Source organism: Micropterus dolomieu, linkage group LG06 (genome assembly GCF_021292245.1).
Source record: "Micropterus dolomieu isolate WLL.071019.BEF.003 ecotype Adirondacks linkage group LG06, ASM2129224v1, whole genome shotgun sequence".
NCBI classification, from domain to species: domain Eukaryota; kingdom Metazoa; phylum Chordata; class Actinopteri; order Centrarchiformes; family Centrarchidae; genus Micropterus; species Micropterus dolomieu.
Window position 1 is genome coordinate 24938240 of NC_060155.1, and position 26636 is coordinate 24964875.

Here is a 26636-nt window from a genome sequence, read left to right on the forward strand (position 1 = left end):
ATACGCAGGTCCTGAAAGCTTTTACATTTGCTGTTCTAAATGTCACCAATACATAAAAATAAAGAATCACAATGCATGTAGTAGAGCAACCCAAAAGCATGAACTGTTGACACGCTTGAGGACATTTTCAGCAAGAGACTTGCACTGGCCCCAGCAATGCTCTTGATTCAGTAGCTCGGAAAGAAAAACAATAACAAAATCAACTCCGTGTGTCCATTGTTGTCTGTTCCACGAGTGCTTACTTCACTTGCCTACGAAACAGCGCAAAAAAAGCTTGTTGCCTTTTTAATAATTTATATCTGAAATGTCTCTTGTAAGTCTGAAAAGTAAGTAAGTAAATAAATTATAGTCGAAATGCTAGAAGAGTGTAGTAGCAAAGCCTCACAAGCTTAACCTCCCGTAACCTAAACTGAAAGTTTAGGCTCAGATTACATTGTTATATTCCTGCAGTGGAAAGGTTTATTTGCTGTATGTATTTACAGGTGGATGAGAAGTGAAAGGAAATTCAGACTGGAGGGATGAGGACCATCCTTCCAAAAAATGTTCCTTCATTTTGGTGTTTTGATAAACATGGTGGAGAGCACTGTCCAAAGTCTCCCATAGGCGTACATATGGTTTGAGATCTGGTGATTGTGAAGGCTGTCATTTTCCAATATGATTTTGTTTAGTCAAAACCAGTGTGTAGGTTCTTGTACGCTATGTGAAGGATGTGCCGACCTTGTGTCTGATTTAACCACACTTTTTCAGCTCTTGTCCATTAGCACGCAGACAAAGGCAGGTCATTAAATTAATTTATTAGGCAGAAAATAAAAAATTGCCATCGCTGTGAGACCCTGATATGTTGTGTGGCTCTCAGCTCCAGGACTCTTCTTGCCTGAAGCACTCTTGTTAGGTCGGAGCTGTCTCCACAGAGAGGTCACTCTACTCATATCATCATCTGTGTGTCTGTTATACTCATATTCACCATTTCTACATTAACAACACAGTGCAAGCACAAGCAGTAGTGTGACGCTAAGATATGAAAAGTTTACTTTGTTTACCCTAAACAACGTGAAAGCACATTACCTATTCTGTGGCTGAGTTTTCCTGGAAAGCTACCTGACATTTAGAACAGCAAATGTAAAAGCTTTCAGGACCTGCGTATAGGTTGCATCACTATTGCTTCACAAAGCAGCAATATGAAAATGGCAACAACAGTTACTTTATGAGTAATTTTATTGCAGCAAGCCAAGTGTGTAGCTCAGCCTGTTTGTGCTTCACATTTGGGGCTGAAAGAAACTTTGTGATGCTGTGTGATGTATATGTCTGCAGAAGCTTTTACAGCAGACCAGATCTTGTGTGTTTTAGCTTCCACCTACAGTATTAATCCTGGCTTACATGAGCTAAGAACTGATTTATGATTACTAATTAATTCTAAAAGGAGTTATCACTGATCTGTACATTTCTATCCTCACAGGAGCTTGTTGTTGTCATGTTGATTCCACACAAGGCCCATTTAACCCAGGAGTGAATATGTTTGTGTCTGTGAGGTTAACTGAGCTGCAGAGAAATGGCAGCACCAGGGTATCTGCCCTCTCTGACTCATACAGTGCTGCACCTTATTTAACTTCTTTATTCCCTTTTAAAGTCTGCATGCCATCAGTAGCTGTGGTTCCACTTGTCATTACAATGCCACGTTTTCATTCAGTCACAGCAGCACACATCATCGGAAGTGACATGTATGGATTGCTCATGTTGGTGTCAGCTCTTCAGAAGTAGATATGGAAGTTGTCATACCTTCCTCAGTATGGATGCAATCCAGTCACAGTGTTCATCCAGTTTAGGCAAAGCAAAGAGATGGAGAACAACAGCTTAAATGGGAACTGCAATAGAAATTGTGGACTATTTACAAAATTAAAGCAGCTGTGTTCCCTTAAGTTTTACTGTGTTCATTAACTTATTTGTCAGTTCATTTGAACAGGATGTTAATGGAGTTTCTCAGGCTCAACCCGTAAAAGGTTGCATCCATTAACACCAGACTGAAACTCATTGTGGTGGGAGCAAGTGATATTACCTCCAAATGTGTTTGAAGTATTATTAACATAGTGTAGTTGTGTATGTCTCTTTTATTTCTGCCTGCCTTCATCTGCAAAATACTTATTTACTTATACGACAATATAGATGATATCAGATATGATAGAATAGCTTAAAACATGCAAGTTTTGTGTGTAGTCCCTTCAGGCTGCAAACAAATATAGTAAAATAAAACAATATATTTAATTTTTTGTATACATATACACATGCATGTCTACACCCAGGAAACAATTTTGCAGTGGCATTTTTAATTACAATAACAAAAGTAATAATCAGAAAATGTGAAATAAAACTTTATGGCATTCAAGTTGCTGATCACATGTCCTAAGTTTATTACACCAGCATTTGTTGGAAATCTACGACGTCAAAGACAGTGGCAAACAATATTGTTAGGATCACTTTTAGAGCTATTTGATGAACGATAGAAACCCTGACAGCCAATCCAAAATAACCTATAATTTTCCTGAGAAATAATGTTAAGAGGTCGTTGGCACTGATAGGGTCTCTGAAGTTTGTTTGGTCCTTACTGATGTCCTCTTTCACATCAGATTGCAGCCCGATGCAAAATCCACATGGAAAATATATCTATAATAATAGTACTAATACTGATAGCAACATTAATGATAATAATAATGAATTAGTAACATGCATTAATAGGATCAGAATACATGAAGAGGGAGCAGAAGAGAGAGGAACTCGGTGCATCATGGGAAGTCTCCAGCAGTCTAGGCCTTTAGCAGCACAACTCTCATAACAGAGTTGGATTCTCCTTACTCATTTCATCGTCAAGATTTGCTTGAACTCATATCCTTCTGCTTTTCTTTTTGTTTCTCTGTGAAACTTACAGCAGTAACAGGTAATCAATATAAATTTTCCTAACCTGCAGACACAGTTTGATCGTGCAGCATGTGCTACGGTTTACAGAATGTACTCGTTCATCGGTGTGGATGCTCACATCCACATTAAGGTTTTCCTCTCAGATGCTTACAAAACTATAATCAGTGACGGTATAGTACTGCTGCCATGATGAGGCAATGTCAGTCGTTGCAATGCTTTTGTCTGTGACAGACATCCAACTGACATCTAATTCCCTTTAATCTAAGGATTTTGGATAGGACACAAAGACTGAATTGGCAAAAAGGAATTTATAAACAGTGTATTTACACACACAAATATATATATATATATATATATATATACTGCTTTTTGGAAACATGCAAACATGCATGGGTTTCAGCCATGTACAGATTTTATGGATAACGTTCACAGGTTATTTCCTCTCTGTTGTAATCTGTAATCTTTGCAGGAGATAGGTCAACTAATCAGTTTGCTTGGTGCTCATGTCCCCACAGTGTATTGCCGAGATTTGACTACGAATACCGATTTAAAAAAATATATATATTTTCTGTGTCGACCAGCAAAGATGCACTTCTGGAGAACCTTAATTCATACATCGGTTTTGTTACAGTTGTGAAAACATTGACTAAATTCATTATTTATCCCCCAACCAGTACACACCTAACTTGAACACATTTGGAAAGGTGAAGTCCAGAAATTTAACAAAACAAACAACAATAAACAATACTCACTTTGTAAACTCAAACTGTTCTCTCTAAAGGTCTCAATGAGGTCCAAATGTGGACAGGAGTCCACAAAAAACACTCCATAATACATAAAGAGAAATGGGAGGGAAAAAAGAGGAGGGGAAAAAAGATCAAGAGGTGAACAAAGAGATGTGCGTTTGGATTGCAGAGGAGAGAACAGGGATGAAAATATGGTTCAAATGAGAGATGGGAAATGGCTCCAGAAACAAAGAGAGAGAGCCAACATATTCATTTCCCCTCCCTCCATATAACCTCCTACTGCCACTCATGATGTAAGGCTGAGGCAATTAACCCCGTTCATCTCTCAGGCACTCATGGCCTTGTATATGTGTGGCTATGACTACTTCATTGAGCTTAGATGTGTGTGTGCATGTGTGTGCACACATGTGTATTAAGCCTGCATTAATGTGAGGGGGTATTTATTTTGTGTATGTGAAACCGTTTCTGTGTGTGTGTGTGTGTGTGTGTGTGTGTGTGTTTCAGATCAAAGATAAAACCCCACTGCCTTTGGGAGATGATGTCATTCTCGGCACAGCAAGAAGTGATGCTGGCAAATAGCTGACTTCACTCAAGATAATAAAAATATCATCTTTTTCTTGCAGCTGCAGCATGACATCATGTGTTGTGCATTACATTTTACCATATACAATATATGGTTATTACTTAGTAAACCGCAGTGCTTTTACTTTACATGCCTAATATGGACATCCTCCTCAGTGGGAGAGTTTATTATTTGTATGAGAATTGTGCTAGTTAATTACATACATATTTTAGTTTCCTTACAGCATGTTTACTCTGTGGACCACTACTAAAAACAACAGCAACAAAAACTTGTTGTTTAGATGCCACTTAGTTACAGATGAGAATTACATTCTTTGATTGAAAAAGCCTTTTTAAAAAAAAATGAAATTTCTTCTGAACGTGCTGATTTAACAAATTACAAAAGTCAGAGTAACATTAGCATGCATGTAATGTGAGAAAAACAGTTTAATAACAATAGAATTTTGCATTCTGGCCTCTAACAATTTAGCATAGGACGTCAAATGCATTATTCAGTGAATATATTCAGATTTTGCAGGATGATATTGATTATTTTCATAACAGTAAGCAGCCTTGGTGTTCTTCAAGAATAAACCAGTGTTTTCTGACATGGATTGTAACCAGCACCTAACTAAAATACTTTAGTAATGATTCAGACATACACATTCATGCAAGAATTATGTACACCTGTATGGCATGAACATGCTCTGCCCTAGTGGTTTAAGTTGCAAGGGTTGGTTCTCCCAAATTACACGAGCACAATTAAATTCTTTGACTTGTTTTTCAAATTCGAAAAACAATCTTTTTGACTTTGACCGAGTGAAACCAAAACTATCTTCATTTACAACTAAGGGTAAAATATTATTTTGAAATTTGGGTGAACCAATCCTTTAACATAATATGGTGCAAAACAGGTAAAATGAGTCATTCAGTTTTTAAAAAAAAAAGACAAAAACAACTTAACAATTTAATCTCAGTTACATCTCTGCATGTGTCCGTGACAATACATTCATATTTTGCCTTAATTGCTAGCATTAGCTCAAAGGCTGGAGGCAGGAGGTAACAGCTAACTTAGGACCATGAAAACTGTGAACTCCAAACTGGATTTATTACCTTGATGCAACTTGTGTATATAAAATATGTTTGTAGAAATATAAAACTAGAAATAGTGGTTAAATGAACTGTTTGCTTATGCATTGGAGCTGTTTGCTGACGAACAGCTAGCCGAGCCGCTGCGTACAGTTACTCATGGATGTAACAGACCCTACAGTTTGCTAGCTAATAAAATACAACATAAGTGTAAGTAAATGAATGACTTTGGGAGTTGTTAGGAGGTGGGTTTTTTGCAGTTTGCCCTGCTTTCAGTCACGGTACTACACATGGGATGAGAAGTATTAAGTCTCTTAAAGAAAAACACAGCAACATTCGCTGACTCACAGATGTGGCTATCAAGGTCAGCTAGAATTATTTCATCTTGCATCAAATGTCGAGGTTATCTAAGCCCAGTTCTCCTTCTTAGCCCACTTGAGCAGCAGATAAGATGAGACAGAGAGAAGACACTTTCGTTAAGGTGACAGGCCCAGCTAATTACGCCATCAAGCCTGAAGCAAGTCATTTAGAAACCTTCTGACCACAAACAGAATCTGCCACCTTAACGCTCCACATAAACATTTGTCCAAACGGCTGACGGAGTTAAGACTGATTTGTCGAGGGGGCTTAGATGCACACGCACAAAAACGCATGTGTACACACATGCAAGAACAAATTCACACAAACCCACAAAGACAGATAACAGAAGCTGTAATTACACAGTCGCTGTTCGGCCAAGGGTGAACAACAACAAGGCACTAAGAGAGGACGGTCCAAACACACAGACACACGGATCTAAGGATAATGTTTTATCACTATTACAGCTATAATTACACCCATAAAGGAGAGGGGTAGATATGTGCAGCTATGACTAGAGGTGGACACCATCAAATACACAAACATATAATTATACGAGTACATAAGGACATCTAGACACTTTGCCAGATGAAGGTCAACAACATTTATGATGTGTTGCGTTGATCCTCACAATTTGTGTGTATGAGTATGTTTGTAAAACCACTCAAGAAAGCAGTTTGCAGCAAAATGTGATGATTTGCATCTTACCCTCCCTGTCCTTCTCTTGAAAGTGTGTGTGTCTGGGAGAGTGAGTCTCTAGAGAGGGAGAGCTTTTGTCTGTTCAATGGCCTGTGTGTGTGTGTGTGTGTGTGTGTGTTGTGGCAAAAGAGTGAACACTAGCAGTAGTTGGTAGGCAGGAGAAAACTCACTCTATTTTCTTGGTTGACTGGTCACTGTATGTCGAATTCAGGTGAGAATTTAGAGCAAGGAGAGAGGTGCAGGGAAATTTCGTGTAAGTGATTTACTGCCTTCAGTACTACTGCTAATTTTTTTTAAACGTTGTTCTCAATTAATTACAGGGGCACAATGGCGACCTGGAGCAATAAATTAAAGGTTATGTTTTGAAATATTGGAACAACATTTGAACACATCACTCCTGCGTAACCAAAGATGTAGGATGCTAATTAGGAGTTGCATCTGTGTACTTTTGCTGTGTGTATTTCTGTCCTTCTAATTATTTTATCATTGTGCCAAATCTGTGCACTTACTTTTGCAATTATTCAGTTAAAATGACCAAAATAGTTCATAATTCAGTTATTTGTTTTATGTGTTACTCAGGGCCTGATTAAAAGCCCTGGGACAAAAGTAAGCTGTGTTTACAGGAGTATGCTACCTATTGCTGTGAGTTTTGACAGTCTGGTCTGGAGTGTACAGGAGCAGGAGGTGTTAATGCAGCGGGTGCTGAAATAACATCAGTGAAAACTAACGTCTGTTGGAATCAGTGCTAACCATAGCAAGATAGGCTCGATAGCTTCCGCTCGGAGTGGAGTGAAATATAAACTAAATTGCATGATAGCTCCTGACAGTGCATTAATATTATTAATCGGCATTTTTATAATGGAGTGGCAACAGCAAATTTAATGTATTTTGTCAGTTCCCCCCTACACAGATCAAAAGTATGGACCCCCCCTCCTGGGGTAAGTTGAGACAAAATAAATAGCCATGTGTTGATCTGTACTCCGCTTACAAATCTGTGCACAGCTCCATTCCTTGTTCTCTGATGAAAGAATTTGTTTGAATCCAAGAGTACAAATTTGCACATGGCGCTGTTTTTCTTCTCAGCTGACTCGTGACTCGTACAATAGCAAGAATACATAGATTACATTAGAGTATACACAGTATTATCCCACATGTGGTGCTACTCGAGTCTCAACATGGTTCCTCCTTTAAAATAAAAAAATAATTATCCAAAATCAACCGCAGCTTAATCATCAGTTTATTAAGTTATAAAGTCTAGCTAAGATCTGTGTAATAGCAATACTTACATACAACATTAATGTGATGCTTTAGGAAGTAGTAAAAAAGTAGTTACTATTGTGTTTCATTTTTTATTTGTTTATTTTTAACACGTGAAAGTAGCAAATGTCTTTATAAATGTCTTTGGTGCTGTGGGAGGAAATCGAAGCACCTGCAGGAAACCCACGCAGAATCATTTTTCTGTCGAGGGCATCTGATGCTTACAGAGATTGAGGTGGGTGTGGCTTGATTTTTCTTCCATGACACTGGAACATATAGGAGATGGGAAGGAGGGGGACAAATGCACACTTGTTTTCAGACTCACACTGGGGCTTGGTGGAGATGAGGGGGAAGCGAGTGTGCCTTGACTCACGCTGATCCTTTGATTTGTCCTCAGAGGGTGACTGGAACTTTTTGGAAATAGGTGGCAAGGGGGTGGTGCACCTTGGGTGGTCTCCACACTCCATCTTGAGCTTCCTCAGCTCATCCGTCAGCCTCTTGTTCTCCTCTTTCATATTTTTGTAGTTTGCCTCATACGCCATGAGGAAGCCCTGTGATGCCACAAACTTTTTGTTGAGGCGTCTGTTATCCCACTGACACCGTTGAAGCTTCTCTATCGCGCCATCCGGCCGCCGAGCCAACCTGCGCTTCAGCTCTTCAATCTCCTTGTCCTTTTCCTCCAGTTGTTTTTTCTGGTACTGGCGGGGCTTGTTGTGCATCACCTTGAGACAGGGTTGAAGATTTTTCTGCGTACGCCTAATTCTGTTTTGGCGTGACTTGTCCTGGAAATTGCCCACCTGCCGCAACAGTTTTCTTTTCATGATGTAAAAATGAAGTTTCTCGTTCTCCGTCCGGACAAACTTGACTTCCTCTTCACATTCTTTGAGCGCCTGTTCTTGGGCGACCTTGGCAGCTTCCTGGACGTTGATCCTCTGTTGCAGCTGCACTACCAGTTCGTTGTAGTGCTGCAGGTCTTTTTCCAACTTGTCCTTCTCTGCCACCATCTGGGCCAGTTTTTTCTGTAACATGGTCTTGTCCTTACCAGCAGAAGTTGTACAGCTCTCCTGTGTTATCTTTGTTTCTGCCAGCTGCCTCTTCACTTTTTCCAGCTGGTTCTTCACCGAAAGACATTCCCTCTTAGTCTTGACCAGCTCTGTGTTCTTTGTATTGATATCGCAATTCTGCTCTTTGATTTCATCATTCAGGTTTTGAATTATTTTGTTCTTGAGAGTTATTTCCGCCCGAGCCTTCAACAAGTTGTCATCGGTGAGGTTTCTCTCCGCCTTGATAGCCTCGTTCTGGATAATTTGCATTCTTTGCAGGTTCTCTGACTCGCTTATCAGATTCCTAAGATGGGCTATTTCTTGATCTCTGGCCAAAGTGTGCTTGTTGAAATCTTTTTCCTTATTTTGGAGTTTATTTTTCAGTTCACTGTAGCTATTAAGATCAGTTTCCAGGTTTAGTATTATGTTACGCTGCTTCTCGGCCTCCTTTTTGTGATTTTCTAACTCCATTGTTAGGGTAATGTTATCCTGCTCTAGTTGGTCCACCTTGTTGTCTGCCATCTTCTTTAAAATTGACAAGTCCTCGATTGTCTTTGTCAATGTCCCTGTCTCCTTTGACAGCTGATGAATTCTTTTCTTACTATCCTCACTTAGTTTTTCATGTTTTTTAAGTTCACATATTTGTTGCTCCACTTCTTTCTGTACGCTCTCAAGTTTGTCTTTATAAGGCATGAGATTTTCCACGAGGTCGCTGTATTGTTTTGCCATGTGTCTTATTTTATTCAACTCCTGTTTTGTCAGATCATGCTCCATGTCCTTATTTTTTAACTGCTGGAGCTGTTCTTCAATTTTTTTGTTGGCATAGGTTTTAAACCCTGTCAGCTCTTGAATCTGATGACGCAGTGTCTGACCATACAAGGTCAGTTTTTTGTTCTCTTCCTTTGCGGCACTGAATTTCTCCAGCTCTTTCTCCTTCTGCTCCCTTAGCATCTTCTCCAAGAAGAATTTGTTTTTAAATTCAAGAAGATCTTTCTCAAGACCCAAAATCCTCTGCTCGGAAATGTTCTTCTGGTGAGCTCTCTGGGTCTCTTCATTCTTTAGGTTAGCTTTGGCCTTCTCCAGGTCTTTCCTCAGCTTGTCCACGTGCACGTCCTGATCCTTGGCTTTATTCTTCAGCCTAGAAACCTCAAGCTGTTCTTTTTTCAAAGAGAGCTCGACTGCAATGAGGGCGGAGAGCTTTCTTTTCTGCTCCTTGTTTTGGTCCATCAGCCATTTCTCATTTGTCTTTGCCCGGTCTAGTTCATTCATGAGTTGTTCCATTTTCATGGTTTTAGGGTTAGTGTTGGCTGGCATCATAGACTACCTGTTTGAAATGTAATTATTCAAAGTATAGTTTGTGCTGTGTTTCTCTAGATAGCTATTGTGTGCTCCAAGGGAAAGCTCAAACTGAAATTGGATGCTAGTACACTGAACCTTGCAATGGTGATATCATTGTGATGAATTAAAGACAAGTGATGATTTGACATCATGCTCCATTCTGTGGAATCATTTCACTGTTCTAGAACATTCCTTTAAAAAGTTTTTTAAAAGCTGACAGCTACTGAATAATGGCCCCCAGATTTTATTTTTCATGTCCTTTATCTAACATAATACACTTCATGTAGTGAGCATGAGTTGCCACAACTAGGAGGAAAGAGATACTGACACATGTTTAAACACGTGTCAGTATCTCTTAGATAATAAGACTATAACCTAGTAACTTAATTATACTATATTATGAGGATTTGTTTTTATAAGGTACAAGGTTGTTTATTTGCCATTATACAACACAAGTTTGTAGTCCCTTCATGCTACACACAGATAAATGAACATATAATTGCGTGTGTGTGTGTGTAATTAAAATATGGTAAAATAAAACAATGTTTATGTTTGTAAACATTTATTTAATTAAAAAAAGCAATTAAACACGTTTTGTAACTGGAGAATTTGGACTTATTTATAAAGTATTAGAAAATGACAATTTCCATTTAAATTACTGTAATATGTGAAACCAAAAATCATGTTTTCATAATTTAGAATAAAGTTTGAGAGTAATGTGAGTCGTTCTCAGCGTCTCCTAATTCCAAATGTTAAATTCCATGTTCCAAACTTCAATTTACATCTACATTTATATATGTCCTGTGTGAGTTTGCATGTCAAATTGTCACACTGGAAGTTTGGATTCCCAAACATTTTTGAAAACAAAAATGAGGAAATGATAGAGATATATATATATATATATATATAAATAAAATAAAATGTATCACCTGTGAGATTAAAACGTCACAAATGTTTCAGTTGACATGTGAAATTAACTTGGTGGTTTGTAATGATGTGACGTGTAAAGCTAAAAACATGATGTCTTTAAGACATGAGAATTTTAAAATACACAAGTCCTTTCCAAATGTGAAACGTCAGGGTCAAATGTGGCGACTATCGCTCAGGAGGTAGAGCAAGTCGTCCATTAATTAAAAGGTTGGTCGTTCGATCCAGTTTCGTCCTGTTGGCTGTGCCGTAAATGTTTTCATTGCTGCTTCTGATGAGGAGAAGTGAAGCGCTTTGAGAGGTTGAAAGACTAGAAAGCCGCTATACAAGGAATTACCATTTTCACGCTTTTTCCTCCATCTCCAAAAATCTTTTTTTGCTTTTATTAACAGTCTGGTTAGCTAGCTAGTGTAGAGTTCATGTCAGCTTTTACAGAGGAGCAATAGAAAGTATCCTGACTGAAAACATCACAAACTGGCATGGGATGTGCAGCTGGTGATTAAAACTGCATTGGTACCCATCTCCTGAGCATCAGTGATATCTGTGAGGTGAGGTGCCTGCGCAGAGCCCAAAAGATATTAAAGGACAGTACCCACCCAGCTACAGCCTGTTCATCCTGCTGCTTTCTGGGAAGCGATAAGTTTCTTCTGCAGCACCACCAGACCAGACATCTTTCAGACTTTTAAACTCAAATTCATCCTCAGTACTGCTTCACTCAATATAGTTTATTTCTCTTTACCATTTTTACAATTGCTTTTAAATAAATGTGTCTGGTCTGGTATGTAGCAAAAGGGAGTTACAATCTTCACTTTATAACCTGTTGTATTGTGACAAAATAAATCTACCTACCTAACTAACTTTCATGGTTAGCTGTGCTGGTACTGGGCAGGTGGCATTCAGTGGGTTTATCTGAACATTTTACTAAAAACAGCTTCCTTCTTCAGATTTCTTAGCTAAACTATAAAAAGCCTGACATTTTTTAAGCTGTTTTGAAAGTCGCTTTTGGCAAACCTCAAACAAACTGTGCTTTTTCCTGTGTTTTTGTCCTACATATCTCACCACAAACTTTGTTGATGCAACTGAAGTAGCTAAATGAAATTCAGCCATCATTAATTGTATTATTCACAGAAGTTATTTTCCTGCTGTGACATGTCAAAATGTCTTCCATTTAAAAAAAGGGCCATTGTATTAGTTTTGAAAACATGTGTCTGGCTTTTCAGACTGCTGTAAAGCAAGTCAAGCTTTTGCCCTGGGGTTTTCTTTGTGTCTGTCTCTTCTCCTGTCTACCTCCTGTGGTGTTCCTTTTCCTCTGGTTTGGTTTTCACCTCCTGTCTCCCTGCTGTCCTCTTCAGGTGTTTTGTGGAACCTGTCGTCATGTGACGCCCTGAAGATGCCCATCATCCAGGATGCCCTGGCCGTGCTGACCAACGCTGTGATCATCCCCCACTCGGGCTGGGACACCTCCCCCCACACACAGGAAGACCGCAAGCTGCACCTACACTCCTCCCAGGTCCTCCGCAACGCCACAGGCTGCCTCCGGTTAGTGTCACTATCTGTTCCTCCAGTGCTTTTATCTCTTATCCAACTTTAAGAGGACAGGGATGTTTTTTCTAACATTTAACTTTGTTATTGTATGGCCTAAGACATTAATTGACGTTTAGAATCACATATTATTAGCTTAATATCTAATACATATAATAACTGATTAAATGTTTATTGTCACAGCTGTTTCAGCAGAGAAATTATATATTCACTCCCTTTGTAGAGATGTTTTGCTGTTCGCTGTCTGTTATTAGCAACCTCATTCAAACAGAGAAATAAGTGTCTCTGTAGTTCAAAACAGTCTGTTATTTTTAGATAGTATTCTGTGTTATTTTTACAGCTCTACACACAAAGAACTGACAGACTTAGCTGCATTTAAGATGACTCACCACTTGGCTTCAGAGCTGCTGTGGCTTTTCGTTTTCCCACTTGAGATATGATGATAGTCATACAGGGCAGTCTGGAAGTAGTAGGACTGTGACACACATTTTTTTGTTGTTTTGGCTGTGTACTCCAGCATGTTGGATCTTTAAAAAGAAAATCGCTGACTATAACATTTAAAGCTAGGGTAGGTAATGTATTGCGAAGGCATTTTTGTTGTATTTGTTGAAATTATCTTTATATTCTGACAGCAATCAATAAATCAAATGCTCTGAAACTGGGTACCTGTGGCTATGCAGGCCTGTAATAATCCCAGCTAACCATTTCATTCAGTCTCAACGGGTGGGATTTTTTTGGTTAGAGACTTCTAAAATCTAGCTGTCTCTTGGTAGTGTCTCCAAAATTACATACCCTAGCGTTAAGCGTTATTTTAACTCATTTATATATTACCAATGAAATACATACATTACATTGTATATTCAAATGCAGGCCAGGACCAGGGTCCTGTCATCAATACAGTACTGGATTGTTTTTTGTTTTTAGTTTGGAATTTAGACTTTTAAATCTATGACTCGACACTTTCAGCAATGTAGTATCAGATGTTATAGGTTGTGTTTTTCATCATTAGTTCTTGTCCTCATAGTCTTTTAAAACAGTTCAAATGTTGGTAAAAATGTCCTGTTCCTCCACTTTACTAAACACTTTACTAAGTATTCATTGATATATATATATATTTTTTTTTTGGCCACTTGGGGGCAGTGCAACAAGCTGCACACAAAACATTGACATATTTTCACAATATAAAGTTAATATGGCAAAGAATAACTAATTCACTTAAAGGGAGTAGCATTCACATTTATGTGGAGTCGTGTTTGTGTCCATGTGAAGGATATAAGTCCGGTATTCACTGGTTTGGTCACCACCAATTCCTGGAAAGAAAATCGGGCTCTTTAGCAGCTAAAATGCTCCTTTAGATACACCAGGTAGTTTCTAACTTTGTCTGTCTGCTGTTTATGCTGAGTGAGTAGTGTGTAACAATGGGTTTATCAGAGCTTCCTCACTGAAAACTGTGGCCATCAGGAAATTCCGCTGATGAGAGCAGTTGATACTGAATCGAAACAGTAAAGTTGCGGCGAATGAATTCAAAACAATAATAAGATGAAAATGCTAAAATGCTCTGTAGAGCTAAGGGGAAATGCAGTCAGATGGATATACTGTCACTATGAATGACCTCTTTCATATGCACATAGTCATTTGAAACATTGTTAATATAACAATATTTATCATAGCAGCTTTTTTTATAATACAAACATAATATCAGTATATTATACTTAATTTCACCTGTCAGCAGAAAATAAGCGACATATTGTTATTGGCTACTGATTAATTCTATTAATGAACATTGCAGTGTAACTACTCACTTATATCCCTACAAAAATATACTAAAGAACCTTATGCTTTCTTCTCCAAGGTGTATAAATCTGTCTGTTATTAGCTTATTTGTTCTTTTTGTGGGTATTAATTGACTTAGCTCATTCTTAGTAATGATGAATATAAAACACAAGAGGATGAGACTTGGGATAATGAAGGCATGTTTGCTGGTGATGGTGTCAGGCTAACCTCACAAACTAATACATCATCTGCCTTTTAAAGACCATAATTAAACATTGTGTGTGTGTGTGTGTGCATGAATTGTGATGCTGAGACAGCAGATCCTCTTTGTTCTCTATTCTGTAAAATTCAATAAAAATGCTCCTCGGCAGTGTATAGAAGTATAAGCTTCTAAATGCTTTATAGTATTTCATCTCCAGAAATCCATTGTAATGTAATTTTTTTTTGTGTTCATGGCATCTGCCTTTAAGGTACACATACTTGTCTAGCCTTCATTTCAAAGCTATGTGCTCTCCTTTCTGCAAAATTCAATAGAAGTCACATGGAAGCATTGAAAGTATTAAATCCTATAGTTCTTTCTAAAAATATGTTCTGGTATTTTATGCCCAGGACTACAGTTTAATAATGTTTTGCTTGTTCATGGATTCAAAAAGCTTTTAGGCAGGATAAAGAATGCTGAACGTCATCTGCCTGCATAGCTACGTAGCTACAACCATAGGTTAGATTGATGCAGGCTGTTATGAAGTCAACTTAAACAACTCTTAAATTCTAAAATGTCTTTGGCTGAAAAGCATTATGCTAACTGCTGCATGTGGTTCGGTTCAAACTTAACAAAACTCAACTACTCCCAACAAGAATTTGGCTAAAGTGAACACTGTGTCTGTTAAGTCAGACACACCCATCGCTCATAATAAGGTATTCAGGGCCTTTAACTCAATAAGCTATCTAATCATTAGATATTTGTACATATAGAATTGATATTGGTGAGATGCTTTCCAAATTCTGCAAGTATTACCAGGACTGTGTGATGAAATTTCGGCAGGCCAAGAATGAGCTCATAAATATTTCTAACAGAGAAATATCGGCTGTGTTCCAGACTTTTTTGATGGTTGCTTGTTGCCTCCCATCAAACATTTTAGCATCACAAGAAAAAAAAAAAACATTGCATGTTTGTGCATGCTGCTGTTTGTCTGTCTGTATAACAACACGTTAATCTCAGCCGCAATATGTCTGCTCAGCTGCTCTCAGTGAAAATAAACTACACATATTGGGTGCTACCAAAAGGCTTTAGTTGCATCTAATACCGTGCGTGTGTCTGGAGTGTGTGTGTCACAGGAGATAGCTTTGTGTGGATCAGCGCCCTAAACTCGAAGGGCTAATTCATCTTTCTCACGCCTCGTTAGGGAATGCTGGGAGTCTGATTAAAGATTGAATATTTCATGGCGGGTTTGGTATATCGCCGGCCACCTGCGCTCTCTCCCTCTCCCCATCTCCTATTATCCTCCTCGCTTTCTCATTTTCTCCCTTCATTTCTTCTCTCTCCATCATATTATCCCTCCTTTATCCCTTTCTTTTTCTGTCTCGCCCTGTCTCTGCCTTGCTGTCTCTCACTTTCACACACGCACAAACACAAGCACACACATTTTCTGCCTCTGCTTACTCACTGCTTGTTTCCCTCCCTGTGTGTGCATATGCCGCTGAGCCAACTTACAGAAAGTGCTGAAACTTGTGCTGCTAGAAAGCTGAAAATGAATAATGTGCATTGAACTTGCATATGCGACACATATTCTAAAGCAACTAATGAAGAGTAGGTTGACCCAGTTTGTTTTTTACTGTACTTACAAGCGGATCAGGAACACAAACACATTGTCATACCACCAAGACATTTAACAAGTGTAAATGCATGCCATCTACTTAAAGGTACTTTCCCTGTGATATTGGCAGCTGAAATCACACTAAAATCACCCATCTTTCTCCGTCTCACTGAAATGACAAGACGAAAGCAGCCCCCGCAACTTCAACTCTTGCAGTCATACATACTAAGGCAACAGGTGTTGTTGTGGGTGAGAGAACACAGTGAACACAGGTGGTCCAGCTCTATGTCAATGAGTTTGTGCTAATTAAATTGAGAATTTGTTGGAGACTATGCAATACTAAAGGGAAACATCTGCTGACGTTATTCATAAGGGCCTTTGTGGTTATGTGTTGTATATTTCTAAATGTTATGGCCCAAGTCTTTGCTTAAAATATTTTTCCCATAGGTGCACTGGAACCTCTTTTGTGTTGCAGCTGTATCCATTAGCTGATATGCTAAAGGAAAGAGATGAATTATCTGGAGTGATAATTGTCAAGCTATTTAGCTCTGATAGAGTGTAGGCAGTGAGGTGACTGCAGGCTTCCAGTGCCGTTAGCTTGCTAAGCAGAGCTTAACCAGCGCATTTTAGCCAGTGGAGAAGCCTTGGTACCCCACTGGCTACTCAGAGCAAAAAAAAACCCTATGGTGAAGGCAGTCCAGACTAAAACTTACATATGGATAGTGAGAAATTGGCTCATTTTCTATATTGTATGAAGAATTAGACGCAGCTAGAGTGTCATTACGGCTAATTATATATATTATATTATATATATGATAGTGTTCATAAACTGGTTGAACCACTCTTACAGTAAACTGGGATTAAGAGCAGCAAAAGACAATGTGTTTTGCTTAAAATGGCTGGATTGTTTCTTTTACAGTAACATTAGAATTACAATTCCCAAAACATCAGCCCATGCAGAGGCGTTCTGCAGAATCCTGCTTTTGATAATAGAATTATAGACAAAGAAACAGTATCTTCCTGTTGTTACAGAAGAGTGACATTTTTGTCAGTACAGTTTTTCTCACAGCAGCGGCACACTGTGGATTAATCAAATTCTGTTTCATTTGAAAGCTCCCCAAGTAGACACAACCTTTTTTCAGCAGTGTGATTTTTTTTTTTTCTCTCTCATTATTTAGATTCTTCACACTAAAAGATCATGATGAGAGATAATCTGCAGCCCTGTTGTCTTGCAAAGGGAATGCGTCATTACTGTAATTATGCCAAACTGACTGAGGTTAATTGAATTGAATACAGGTGGTATCCAAAAGAGAGGAAATGTGTGAAAGAAAGAAGTATATAAATCAGAAATACTTTATTGGTCCCAGAGGGGAAATTCCTTTGTCACAATTTCTCAGCTTGCATGTCAAGGAACAGAAATAACAATAACGAATAAACAAATTTAAAATATAAAAAGATACACTAAGGTAGTGTGGATATTTAGAGTATTTTACAGCAAACAGAAATGTAATGAGAAATAGTTGTGATGAATTGAATAGTAATAATGAGTGCAAATATGGATATAAATATAAGGAGTGTAGATATGTACAGTATTTTACAGTATTAACAGAAATGAAAGTAGTAGTAGTGACTTTTAAGCTCATAATTTATTTCTGTTATTTTAATGCATATTGTCTGCTATGTAGCAGAAGGGAGTTACAAACCCATTTTCACTATATAACCTGTTATATTGTGACAAATAAAATGTACCTATCTACTGAATTAAGTACAAATAGTTATAATGACTACAGTTACATTTGATGTGGATGAGTACAGTCCTAAAAACAGCTGTAATGGGACAGAATAACCAGAGTATTAATACAGATAATATTGCACACTATGTCGGGTATTGTACTTGTTACTGACTAAGAGACTGTGTGTTTGAGACTCTGAGGTAGGAGTTAAAGAGTTTGATAGCCACAGGAGGGAATGACTTCCGGTGGCGATCTGTTGTGCATTTTGTGGGGACGAGTCTTGCACTGAAAATGCTCCTGTGTTTGAGCAGCACGTGATGAAGTGGGTGTGAGACATTGTCCAAGATGATATGTAGCTTGGACAGCATCCTTCTCTCCAGCCACACCCACAAAGTCACTGGCCTTGCGGATCAGTTTGTTAGCGTCCGCTACCCTCAACCTGCTGCCCCCGCATGCAAACAGGATAGCAACCTCCTCAGCATTGTCCGGCAGATGTGGAAGGACCTCAGCCTCCTCAGAAAACAGAGACTGCTCTGGCCCTTCCTGTAGAGGGCTTGAGTGTTTTTGGCCCAGTCTAGCTTATTGTCCATGTGCACTCCTAGGTATTTGTAATCCTCCAATGTCCACACTGAACGCTGGGATGGAAACAGGGGGTCACTGGTGCTTTGGCTCTCCTTAAATCCACAACCAGCTTCTTAGTCTTTGTCATGCTGAGCTGCAGATGGGTCAATATCACTATAAAGTGCCTTTGAGACTTCATAATTCCCAAAAGAAAAAGCCCAGATTTTCCATTTAAATTCACATATTTTATTAAGTAGTTAGTTTGTTAAAAATGTATCTTGGTCAAGCTCCAGCACTTTTTATAAATTAATTGCAAGCATACAAAGTATGACCAAAATGCAAAATATGTGCACCCTGTCATCTGTGGTATTTGAACTTTTTCTAAATAAAATCTAACAATAAACATATCTGGTCAAACTTTCACACAATACTATTTGGTCCCCATTTGTTCAAAAATAAATCATGTCCGTACAGTAAATCATGTCATGCCACGTGGACCCTGGCATGACAAGATGGACAAAGGCTTTATGGGTGAAATAGAAAACAACACATTATTTGTTAAACAACAGGAAACCTTTAGGTTTAATGATTTTAGGAAACATTCTACACAAGTCTAAAAAAACACATAGTTTACAGCAATATGTCCCTACAATTAAAAAATCTTCAGATTGTTGACAAAAACGCATCTTGCCACTAACTTTTTATTATTATTAATTAATACTGGTTTAAACTTAGGGAAACATATTCATTTTAACAGACTGAAAGATTTTATTTATTTTTTTAATTTAGTTTTCATTTTAATTTTGCACAGCTGTATTTTTTCAAATAGGTAGTGAAATCTCTTATATAGACTATAAGTTAGATCACAGTCTGTTGTTTTAATTACATAGAGAAAATTTTGTAAAATATCATTAAATCACGATCATCAAAAAACCTGCTGGGAGCAATATTATGGAACAACTGTAAAATGTTTAAAATTATAAGAAAGTAGGGAAACTAAGAACATGTCCTCCATGTAATGTACCATATCCACCTTGTCATAGAAGGATGGATGACAGAGTAGACATTTTTTCACTAAAGTTAGCATTTAATGAGCACATGGTGGACCCTGAGTTAGCAAAGTGATTAATTTTGAAGATGACTGTGTACAGTTTCACAAATATATGTTGAATTTGACAGGGTGGACATGTTAAGCTTGACAACAAACACAATATGAAGAAAATTAAGATATAAAAGTGTAGAAATGTACTGCACTTGCAGCGGTTGTTTCAACCTCCATTCATTCATGCGAATTTGCAACAATCAGCGTTAGGGGGTTAAATGATCAAAATAAAACACTTATTACACTCATTGAAGTTAGCATAGCAGGCCGTGGGACATGCAAAAACCACATGCACCCAATCAAAGAAAATACCAATCATTTTACTGTGTGTGTGTGTGTGTGTGTGTTTAGTCATTTATAATAAAACCTCACAATTGAATTCTTTTACAATATGTTAATGATGACTAATTCTGTGGAGGACACCAAAGGCACTAGTGATATTGACCCAGATGGTCAGCCACCATAGCTTGTATGGTAAAGTTGTTTAAAAGTACAATTCATGTGCTTTTTATATTTGTGTTTATCTGTGGTTAGTCACGTTGCGACAGTTTGTTTTTCACAGTTTAGTTTTAACAGTTATTTTATGCGGGGTGCCAGCCAGGTCTCTCTCCTGGCAGTGAGATAAAAGATTTGTTTGACTGGTTGGTTCAAAGTTATTTAAATCAAACGTCACAAAGGATTTACAAGTAGCAAGAATGTACACCATCCCACTGAATGACCATATAACAAAAGAACAGCACAAACTCAAAGGCTTAGCTCAAAACAAAATATTAGTGTATTTAAATATTTCAAACAAAAACAGATACAAAATTAAAATTCTACTTCGGGTTACACAAAAATAAATTCAGAAAATGAAGCGGGTTCAGTTCCTCAGGCACGAAAAATGACGTTCAATCTGAAAACGCTGCAAACCGGTGCAAAGTGTTTTGAGATTGACCTCGCTCCAGGTGGTGATTGATTGCACGTTATCGCACTTCTTCCCCTGTGCGTGAAACCTGCACTTTAGCATTACAATTTTTAAAGTGTCCAACCGAAACCACAGCCACAGATACTGGATTTTCTTTTTCATTTTTGTGTCAGAGCATTTGATTTATTGATTGCCGTCAATGACTGAAAGAGAATTTCAACAAATATAACAAAAATGCTTATGACGTAAATTGCTTACCCTAGCTTCCAAGCCGATGAAGGATTTAAGCATTAACACAGTTTGCATAAGTAAATGCATATAATACTGTATTTGCTGTTTACTTGTGCGATAAAGTGTGATAAATGTGTCATATTGCAGCTGTATAACACCACATGTCGTACCTTAAAATCACAAACTAAAATGGTGAAGACCGTTATTAAGGACCTGGGAAAATAAATGCGACTAATGGAGTTTTGGCAGCTTGGTGTCATTTCTCACTGACACTGAGGGCACAAGCATCTCCTAGCCATCTTTAATAGTCTGACATTTAAAGGGCATTACCCTCTGATTGTCTCTCCTCTCTGCCACACAGACAGGCATACACATGCAGTAGCACATCCATATGCTTCAACAAGACTCAAGTTATGTGGATAAGTTTGCAGAAGTGTGTAGGGTATTCTGAAACTTTGCTGCATGTTCTGTTTTCAGTTGGACTTTTCATTGATGAGGGGTATGTGTACCTGTGTTTGTGTGTGTGTAACAGGAATGTGAGTTCTGCAGGCGAGGAGGCCCGGAGGAGGATGAGGGAGTGCGAGGGCCTGACAGACGCTCTGCTCTACGTCATCCAGACTGCTCTAGGGAGCAGTGAGATTGACAGCAAGGTAACTCTCTCACACATTTACAACCAACTGCCATGCACACAAACTCTCATAGCCTCTAGCTCATGCACAGACAATATCACCTGAATAGAAACGCACATGCACACAGTGATGGAAAATTATGTTGCTCAAAGGTCCTGTGTGTGTGTCATACTGCATGTTTGTGTATCACTATCCAAGAACTCATATCAGTGGTTATTTTTTGCTTTGTAAACATGTGTTTCATGATGATTACTATGCAAAAAATATTAGAAATTTACATAAATTTACATGAGTTAAATGCAAATCTGTTTTATCTGTGGCTTTGCAGACTTTAGGTATACACAGCATAATTCATATTAATTTGTGTAAGTTGTCCCTGTGGTTTGTATGTTAATGCCCAAGGCTTGCAGACCACAAACTACACACTGTAAAAAATGAAACCATGGGAAGTTGTTTTGTTTTTAGATCTTCAGAATGGAGTGATACATATTGTGGATACATACAGTAACATTTTCTTCCTGCACTGGCAGATATATGCTGTTAAATACGAAGTTAATAATATCTTGAAACAACAAACCAATGTTTCACTTCTACTAAGTACGTGTCTGAAACAAGTTGCAAAAAAAATAAATTAAACATCTAAATCTTAAATTTCAAAGATTTTGCAAAAAGAATGATCAAAGCTAAACATCATATATAAAAATACAGTATAAAATCCCGAGCTTGCCTAGTGTAATTTTTCACAGTGCACCATATATTGCCCAACCCAGATGGCCAGTGACACAGAAACATCAGTAGTGAGAGTGTGTATGTGCTTTTGTGTGAGCATGAGAGTTTGTGTGGATGTGCTTGCTTATGCGCTCTATGCATAGATGCGCGTTTGATGTGTAAAGTGTCGAGCTGTGTTGCCAGTGTGTAAGGGTGTGTGTGTGTGTGTGTGTTGAGTGTTGAATTTTTTAATCCTCAGAAATCCTTCACAAGATCAAAGTCTGTGACTGTTGACTGCATCGCCACTCACAACAATAGGATTTGTGTGTGTGTGTGTGTGTGTGTGTGTGTGTGTGCCATGTTTATATATTGTATTATAATACAGTCTGCCCTGCACAGTATGTTCATATATGTGTGCATGCGTGTGTGTTTGAGTGTGTGTGACCGCATATGTGTCTACAGTCTGATTTTTAGTGTTTGTCTGTTCGCCTGATTGCCATCTGTCCCCCCTTCATGTCTATCTCATTCTCCACACTTCCTTTCTTTCCTTCCGTCTCTACCATCAGACCGTAGAGAACTGTGTGTGCATCCTGAGGAACTTGTCGTACCGTCTGGCAGCGGAGACGTCTCAGAGCCAGCAGGGAGGGTCAGAGGAGTTGGACGGTCTTTTATGTGACACCGGCGGGAAGGACGCAGAGAGCTCCGGATGCTGGGGCAAGAAGAAGAAGAAAAAGAAGGGACATGACCAGGTGGGAAAACAGAAAGTGGCATCTTTTCACATTTCATTTCTTTCTTTGTCTTATTTTCTGTCAGTGTCATCTTCTCTTCTTTTGATTCCTTTCTTGATTCAGTCAAATACATTTTGGCTGGTGCTTCATATGAAAATGTTTGGCAGCCTCAGCTGAAGAGTCAGTGGATTTCTTGTTTGGGCTGGGTGTTCAAAGGCCTGCAGAACCACGTAGTTATATAATAACGTGATGGATAATAATAATTTGGTGGAATCGTCTATGTCGAATACCTCCAGACAAGCTAATTGACTATGTTTGGTCTTGGCTGAATGCTGTTGCCCTCTACTAGCTTGTACAAAAAGAGGGTCAGGGCCTGATTTCACAGACATACGGAGGAGCATTGCTAACTTTTGAAATATGCCCAATCTGCATGCACAAAAACACACACACAAAGGCACACAGATTCGGCATTTGATGTGTTAAGTATTTAAAGTGAAATAATTTGGACCGCAAAAACACTCCAGTGGTTTGCACAAAAATTCGTAATGGGGTCTAGCTGAATGCACCCAAACCCCATTGACACATAAAGACTCAAAGACCGAAGAAGCGACAGGATGCTAGTGAACATCACTTTAGTTCAGATCAATTCAGGCTTCCTGAGTCTCATGATATAACTTTATCATACTGCCGGGACTTGGATAAGAAAGCGATGCGTGGAAACAGATCTCTCAGGAAATGAACCACTTCATTTTGTACCCTTATAGAGTCAGTGGCATATAATGGCAAATAACTGCCCAATCAAAGCTGAGTATGCTAATTACTGGCTCGATGTTTAACAGGCCCACAGGCTTTGGGACTCGTGAGAGCCTGCGACTTGTGTCTCCATGTGTCATCACTACTTTATCAAAGGAGGCATCAACAAGCATGAATGTGGCAGCTAGATGCAGGGGTGGCAGATGGACATTCTCTCTGTGGAACATAATAAACTGTTGCTTGTGTGCATTGTTAGCTTAATGTTTGTTTTGTTCATGTTAATTATGCATTTGTGGCTACGTTAACATACGGTGATCAGTTTTTGCTACTAATATCACACCCCGGAGCACCTTGACCGTAAAGTGGGCAATTTCATTATGGGGATGTGACAGACTCAGCTTTTGAATTCCTAGGCTCCATGCTGTCCTGGTGGTAGGGCTGCAACTAACACTTATTTTCATTCTAGATTTATCTGACCGTTATCTTCATGATTAACTGTTGAGTCTAAAAACTGACAAAAAAATGTGATAAATACTCATCACAATTTCCCAGAGCCCAAAGTGACGTCTAAATTTTTTCTTTTGGCCAACCAGTAGCCCGAAACCAAAAGACTCTTCATTTACTATCACAAATGAGAAAGAAAAGCAGTAAATCCTTAAATTTATGAAGCTGGAACCAGTAAATGTTTAACATTTTTGCTTGAAATATGACTAAAGAGAGGAATCTGTTATCAAAATAGTTAACATCGACAATTAATCTTCTGTCACTATTCTTTTTTTAATTCTTTCTTGACTAATTGCAGCTCTACCCGGTGGTTTTTAATTGTTGGCTTAACTTAGGCTCACCCTGTGCTCGTTTATCTCTTTCTCGCCTCAATTTACTTTGCCTCTTATTCCACAACAATATAATATCCTATAGAATTTTGAAGATCATATAAAAAATCTACCTTTACCCATATAAAGACATCATTTGTCTGTTTAAAGCTGTGACTTTATTGGTTGGTATTCACTGTCAGATGGCCACAGCAGGATCATGCTAATTAAACAAGGCGTAAAAACAGTAATAGAGCTCGAGTGTTGTTATCTTTATTAGCGTTATATGCCTATATGTCACTGCTCGTACATATCTGTAGACAGCTCACCAAGAACGATCCTTACCGTTAACCTGTTTTTGACATTGTGTATATTTAGGATTTGCACCCATTAATAATAAAATTGTTGCTTTTTTCTCTTAATTTGAACTTTGAAGTTCTAGCTGATCTTTTCTTATCTTTATTATAGAGCATATAGTGTGTATTTTGTAAGACACCAAGACACTATTGCTGCAATTTTGTTTTTATTTATATAACAACAATATTTTTGGGGATTCAGTGTCTCATTTTGTAACGCAGCTCTATGCTGTTTCTAGTTCAGAAACATTTGCTCAGTTCATCCTCGGTTCACACTATCTCTAGTCTCAAATTAATATTTATGAATGCACTACAGCTTTCTTTGATATTCATGATGTTTGAGCCAGAGTTGTTTTCCACGTCAACTACTGATATTCACCTAGCACCCGGATTATTCAGGGTCACGTCTGCAGAATGAGGTCACTCACAGCTACATGTGTCAAGAAGAGCTTGATGATGTGCTAATATGTATCTTCTTGATGTGATGTTTTTTGCTTTACTTTATATTACCAACACATGCGACAAGGTTTTCACACAACAGGATTGTGGGATTACAGCTTCACCTACAGTGACTTGTCTGTACTCCGATTACCTGTGCACAGAATCAAAAACTACCAAGCCAGTTTAGTATATCTCTATGGATTTCCTGGGTCTGTCTATCTGTTGCCAACACGAAGAGTTTCATCCTCCGGTTAGTTAAAAAATGAGCGCTCTTTTAGTTGTAGAATTGGCAGAATCCAAACGGCTGCCTTGGAAAAGGCTCTAACCTCTTGTCATGCTAATAAGCAATCAGCATCACATTCTGGTTGAGTGGAAGACGTCTTTTACAACTTCTAGTGAAGCTGGGGGGATTGAAAAACACTTCCGGTGGATCAGGGTGGATGAATTGCTCATTAGCCCTGCATGCTTTTTTTCCCCTTTCATTTCTAGGAAAGACAGAGAAAGGAGATTTAAAAAAAAAAAAAATATTAGTTATGAGCCAGGCCTTTAACTTCCATTTGTCAAACGAATATTCAGCGAACTGTTTGTGTATCCAGGCAGAACCAGAGAGATGAGGGATCTTAAAACTAACCCTGGGATCAGATTGTAAAGGGCCAAATCATAACCTCTCCATAATAATAATACGTACCCCCCCTTCTCCCCTCTATCTGTCTCTCTCCACTCCAGTGCAGCTGTGGGTGATTACCATGAAGTAGGGATTGGGGAGCTTGTTGGAGAGGGCAAAACTCTATCAACTGTGGGGTAATTAGTGGAGAGAAGGAGGAGAGGAGAGGAGGAAAGCATATGTCGGTGGAGGGGACATGTAAAAGGAGAGTAAGGGAAGTTGGTGTAAGGGAGGGAGGCCAGAAAATACAAAGGGATGAGAGAAGAGAGAGGATAAAGAGGCTGTGGTAGAATGATATGGTCAAAGACAAACAGGGAAGCAAAGGAAGACAACAAATACATATTTCAATGCAGTGTGCTGGCAATATTGCAGAGCCTTAACAGACATCATGTGAGATTACATCATTGCAGAAGGAAGGACAGAAGCATACAGGATTTCGTAGTTATATTAATATATACAGTCCTACAAATCAGAATGAGATAAAGAACAACTGTGCAGGCTCCATTACGTTTAAGCATACAAATACATTTTTATGGAGCCCTTGAGTGGCCATAGAGAGAAAAAAAAATATATATCAAGGCCATGTTTTTTACTACATCGAGTGCTTAAAATGCTATTGCATGCACACGAGATATAATTAGTTCACACCTTTTTGGCCTAAGAGTGTAAATTCAGATGGTTCTCCCGAAAACATGAAGTGCAGTGCACCTGCTTCAAGTAACTCTCCTCAAAGTCGTCACATTGCCACCGATATAATCCAAACTGAAATAACTTTTGCAGTTTTTGTCCACTAAATGTATGTCCTACTGTAATACTGCCCAGTGTTTGGATTAACGTGTGTCTTCAGTGTGTGTGATAGAGGTTTATATTAGTTTTGTACTGTTAGAGTGCTACTATTTTCTGGCCATGAATGACACTTAAAGGAAATGCTCTCTGTCTTAGGAGAATACTGACA

At 38.5% G+C, this 26636-nt stretch overlaps 2 protein-coding genes across 2 annotated transcripts in view; one reads left to right on the plus strand and one right to left on the minus strand.

Annotated features, from left to right (window-relative positions):
* ctnnd2b (catenin (cadherin-associated protein), delta 2b) overlaps positions 1-26636 on the plus strand; it is a 165073-nt gene that overhangs the window by 118533 nt on the left and 19904 nt on the right. Inside the window, exons 15-17 of the mRNA XM_046051113.1 lie at positions 12280-12466; positions 21123-21240; positions 22494-22676. Coding sequence (XP_045907069.1) covers positions 12280-12466; positions 21123-21240; positions 22494-22676 — 488 coding nt within the window. The remainder of the gene's footprint in view (positions 1-12279; positions 12467-21122; positions 21241-22493; positions 22677-26636) is intronic.
* On the minus strand, positions 7703-10121 carry LOC123971970 (cilia- and flagella-associated protein 58-like). The gene has a single exon (XM_046051112.1). It carries the CDS (start codon positions 9977-9979, stop codon positions 7841-7843), a length of 2139 nt encoding a protein of 712 aa, XP_045907068.1. The 5' UTR covers positions 9980-10121; the 3' UTR covers positions 7703-7840.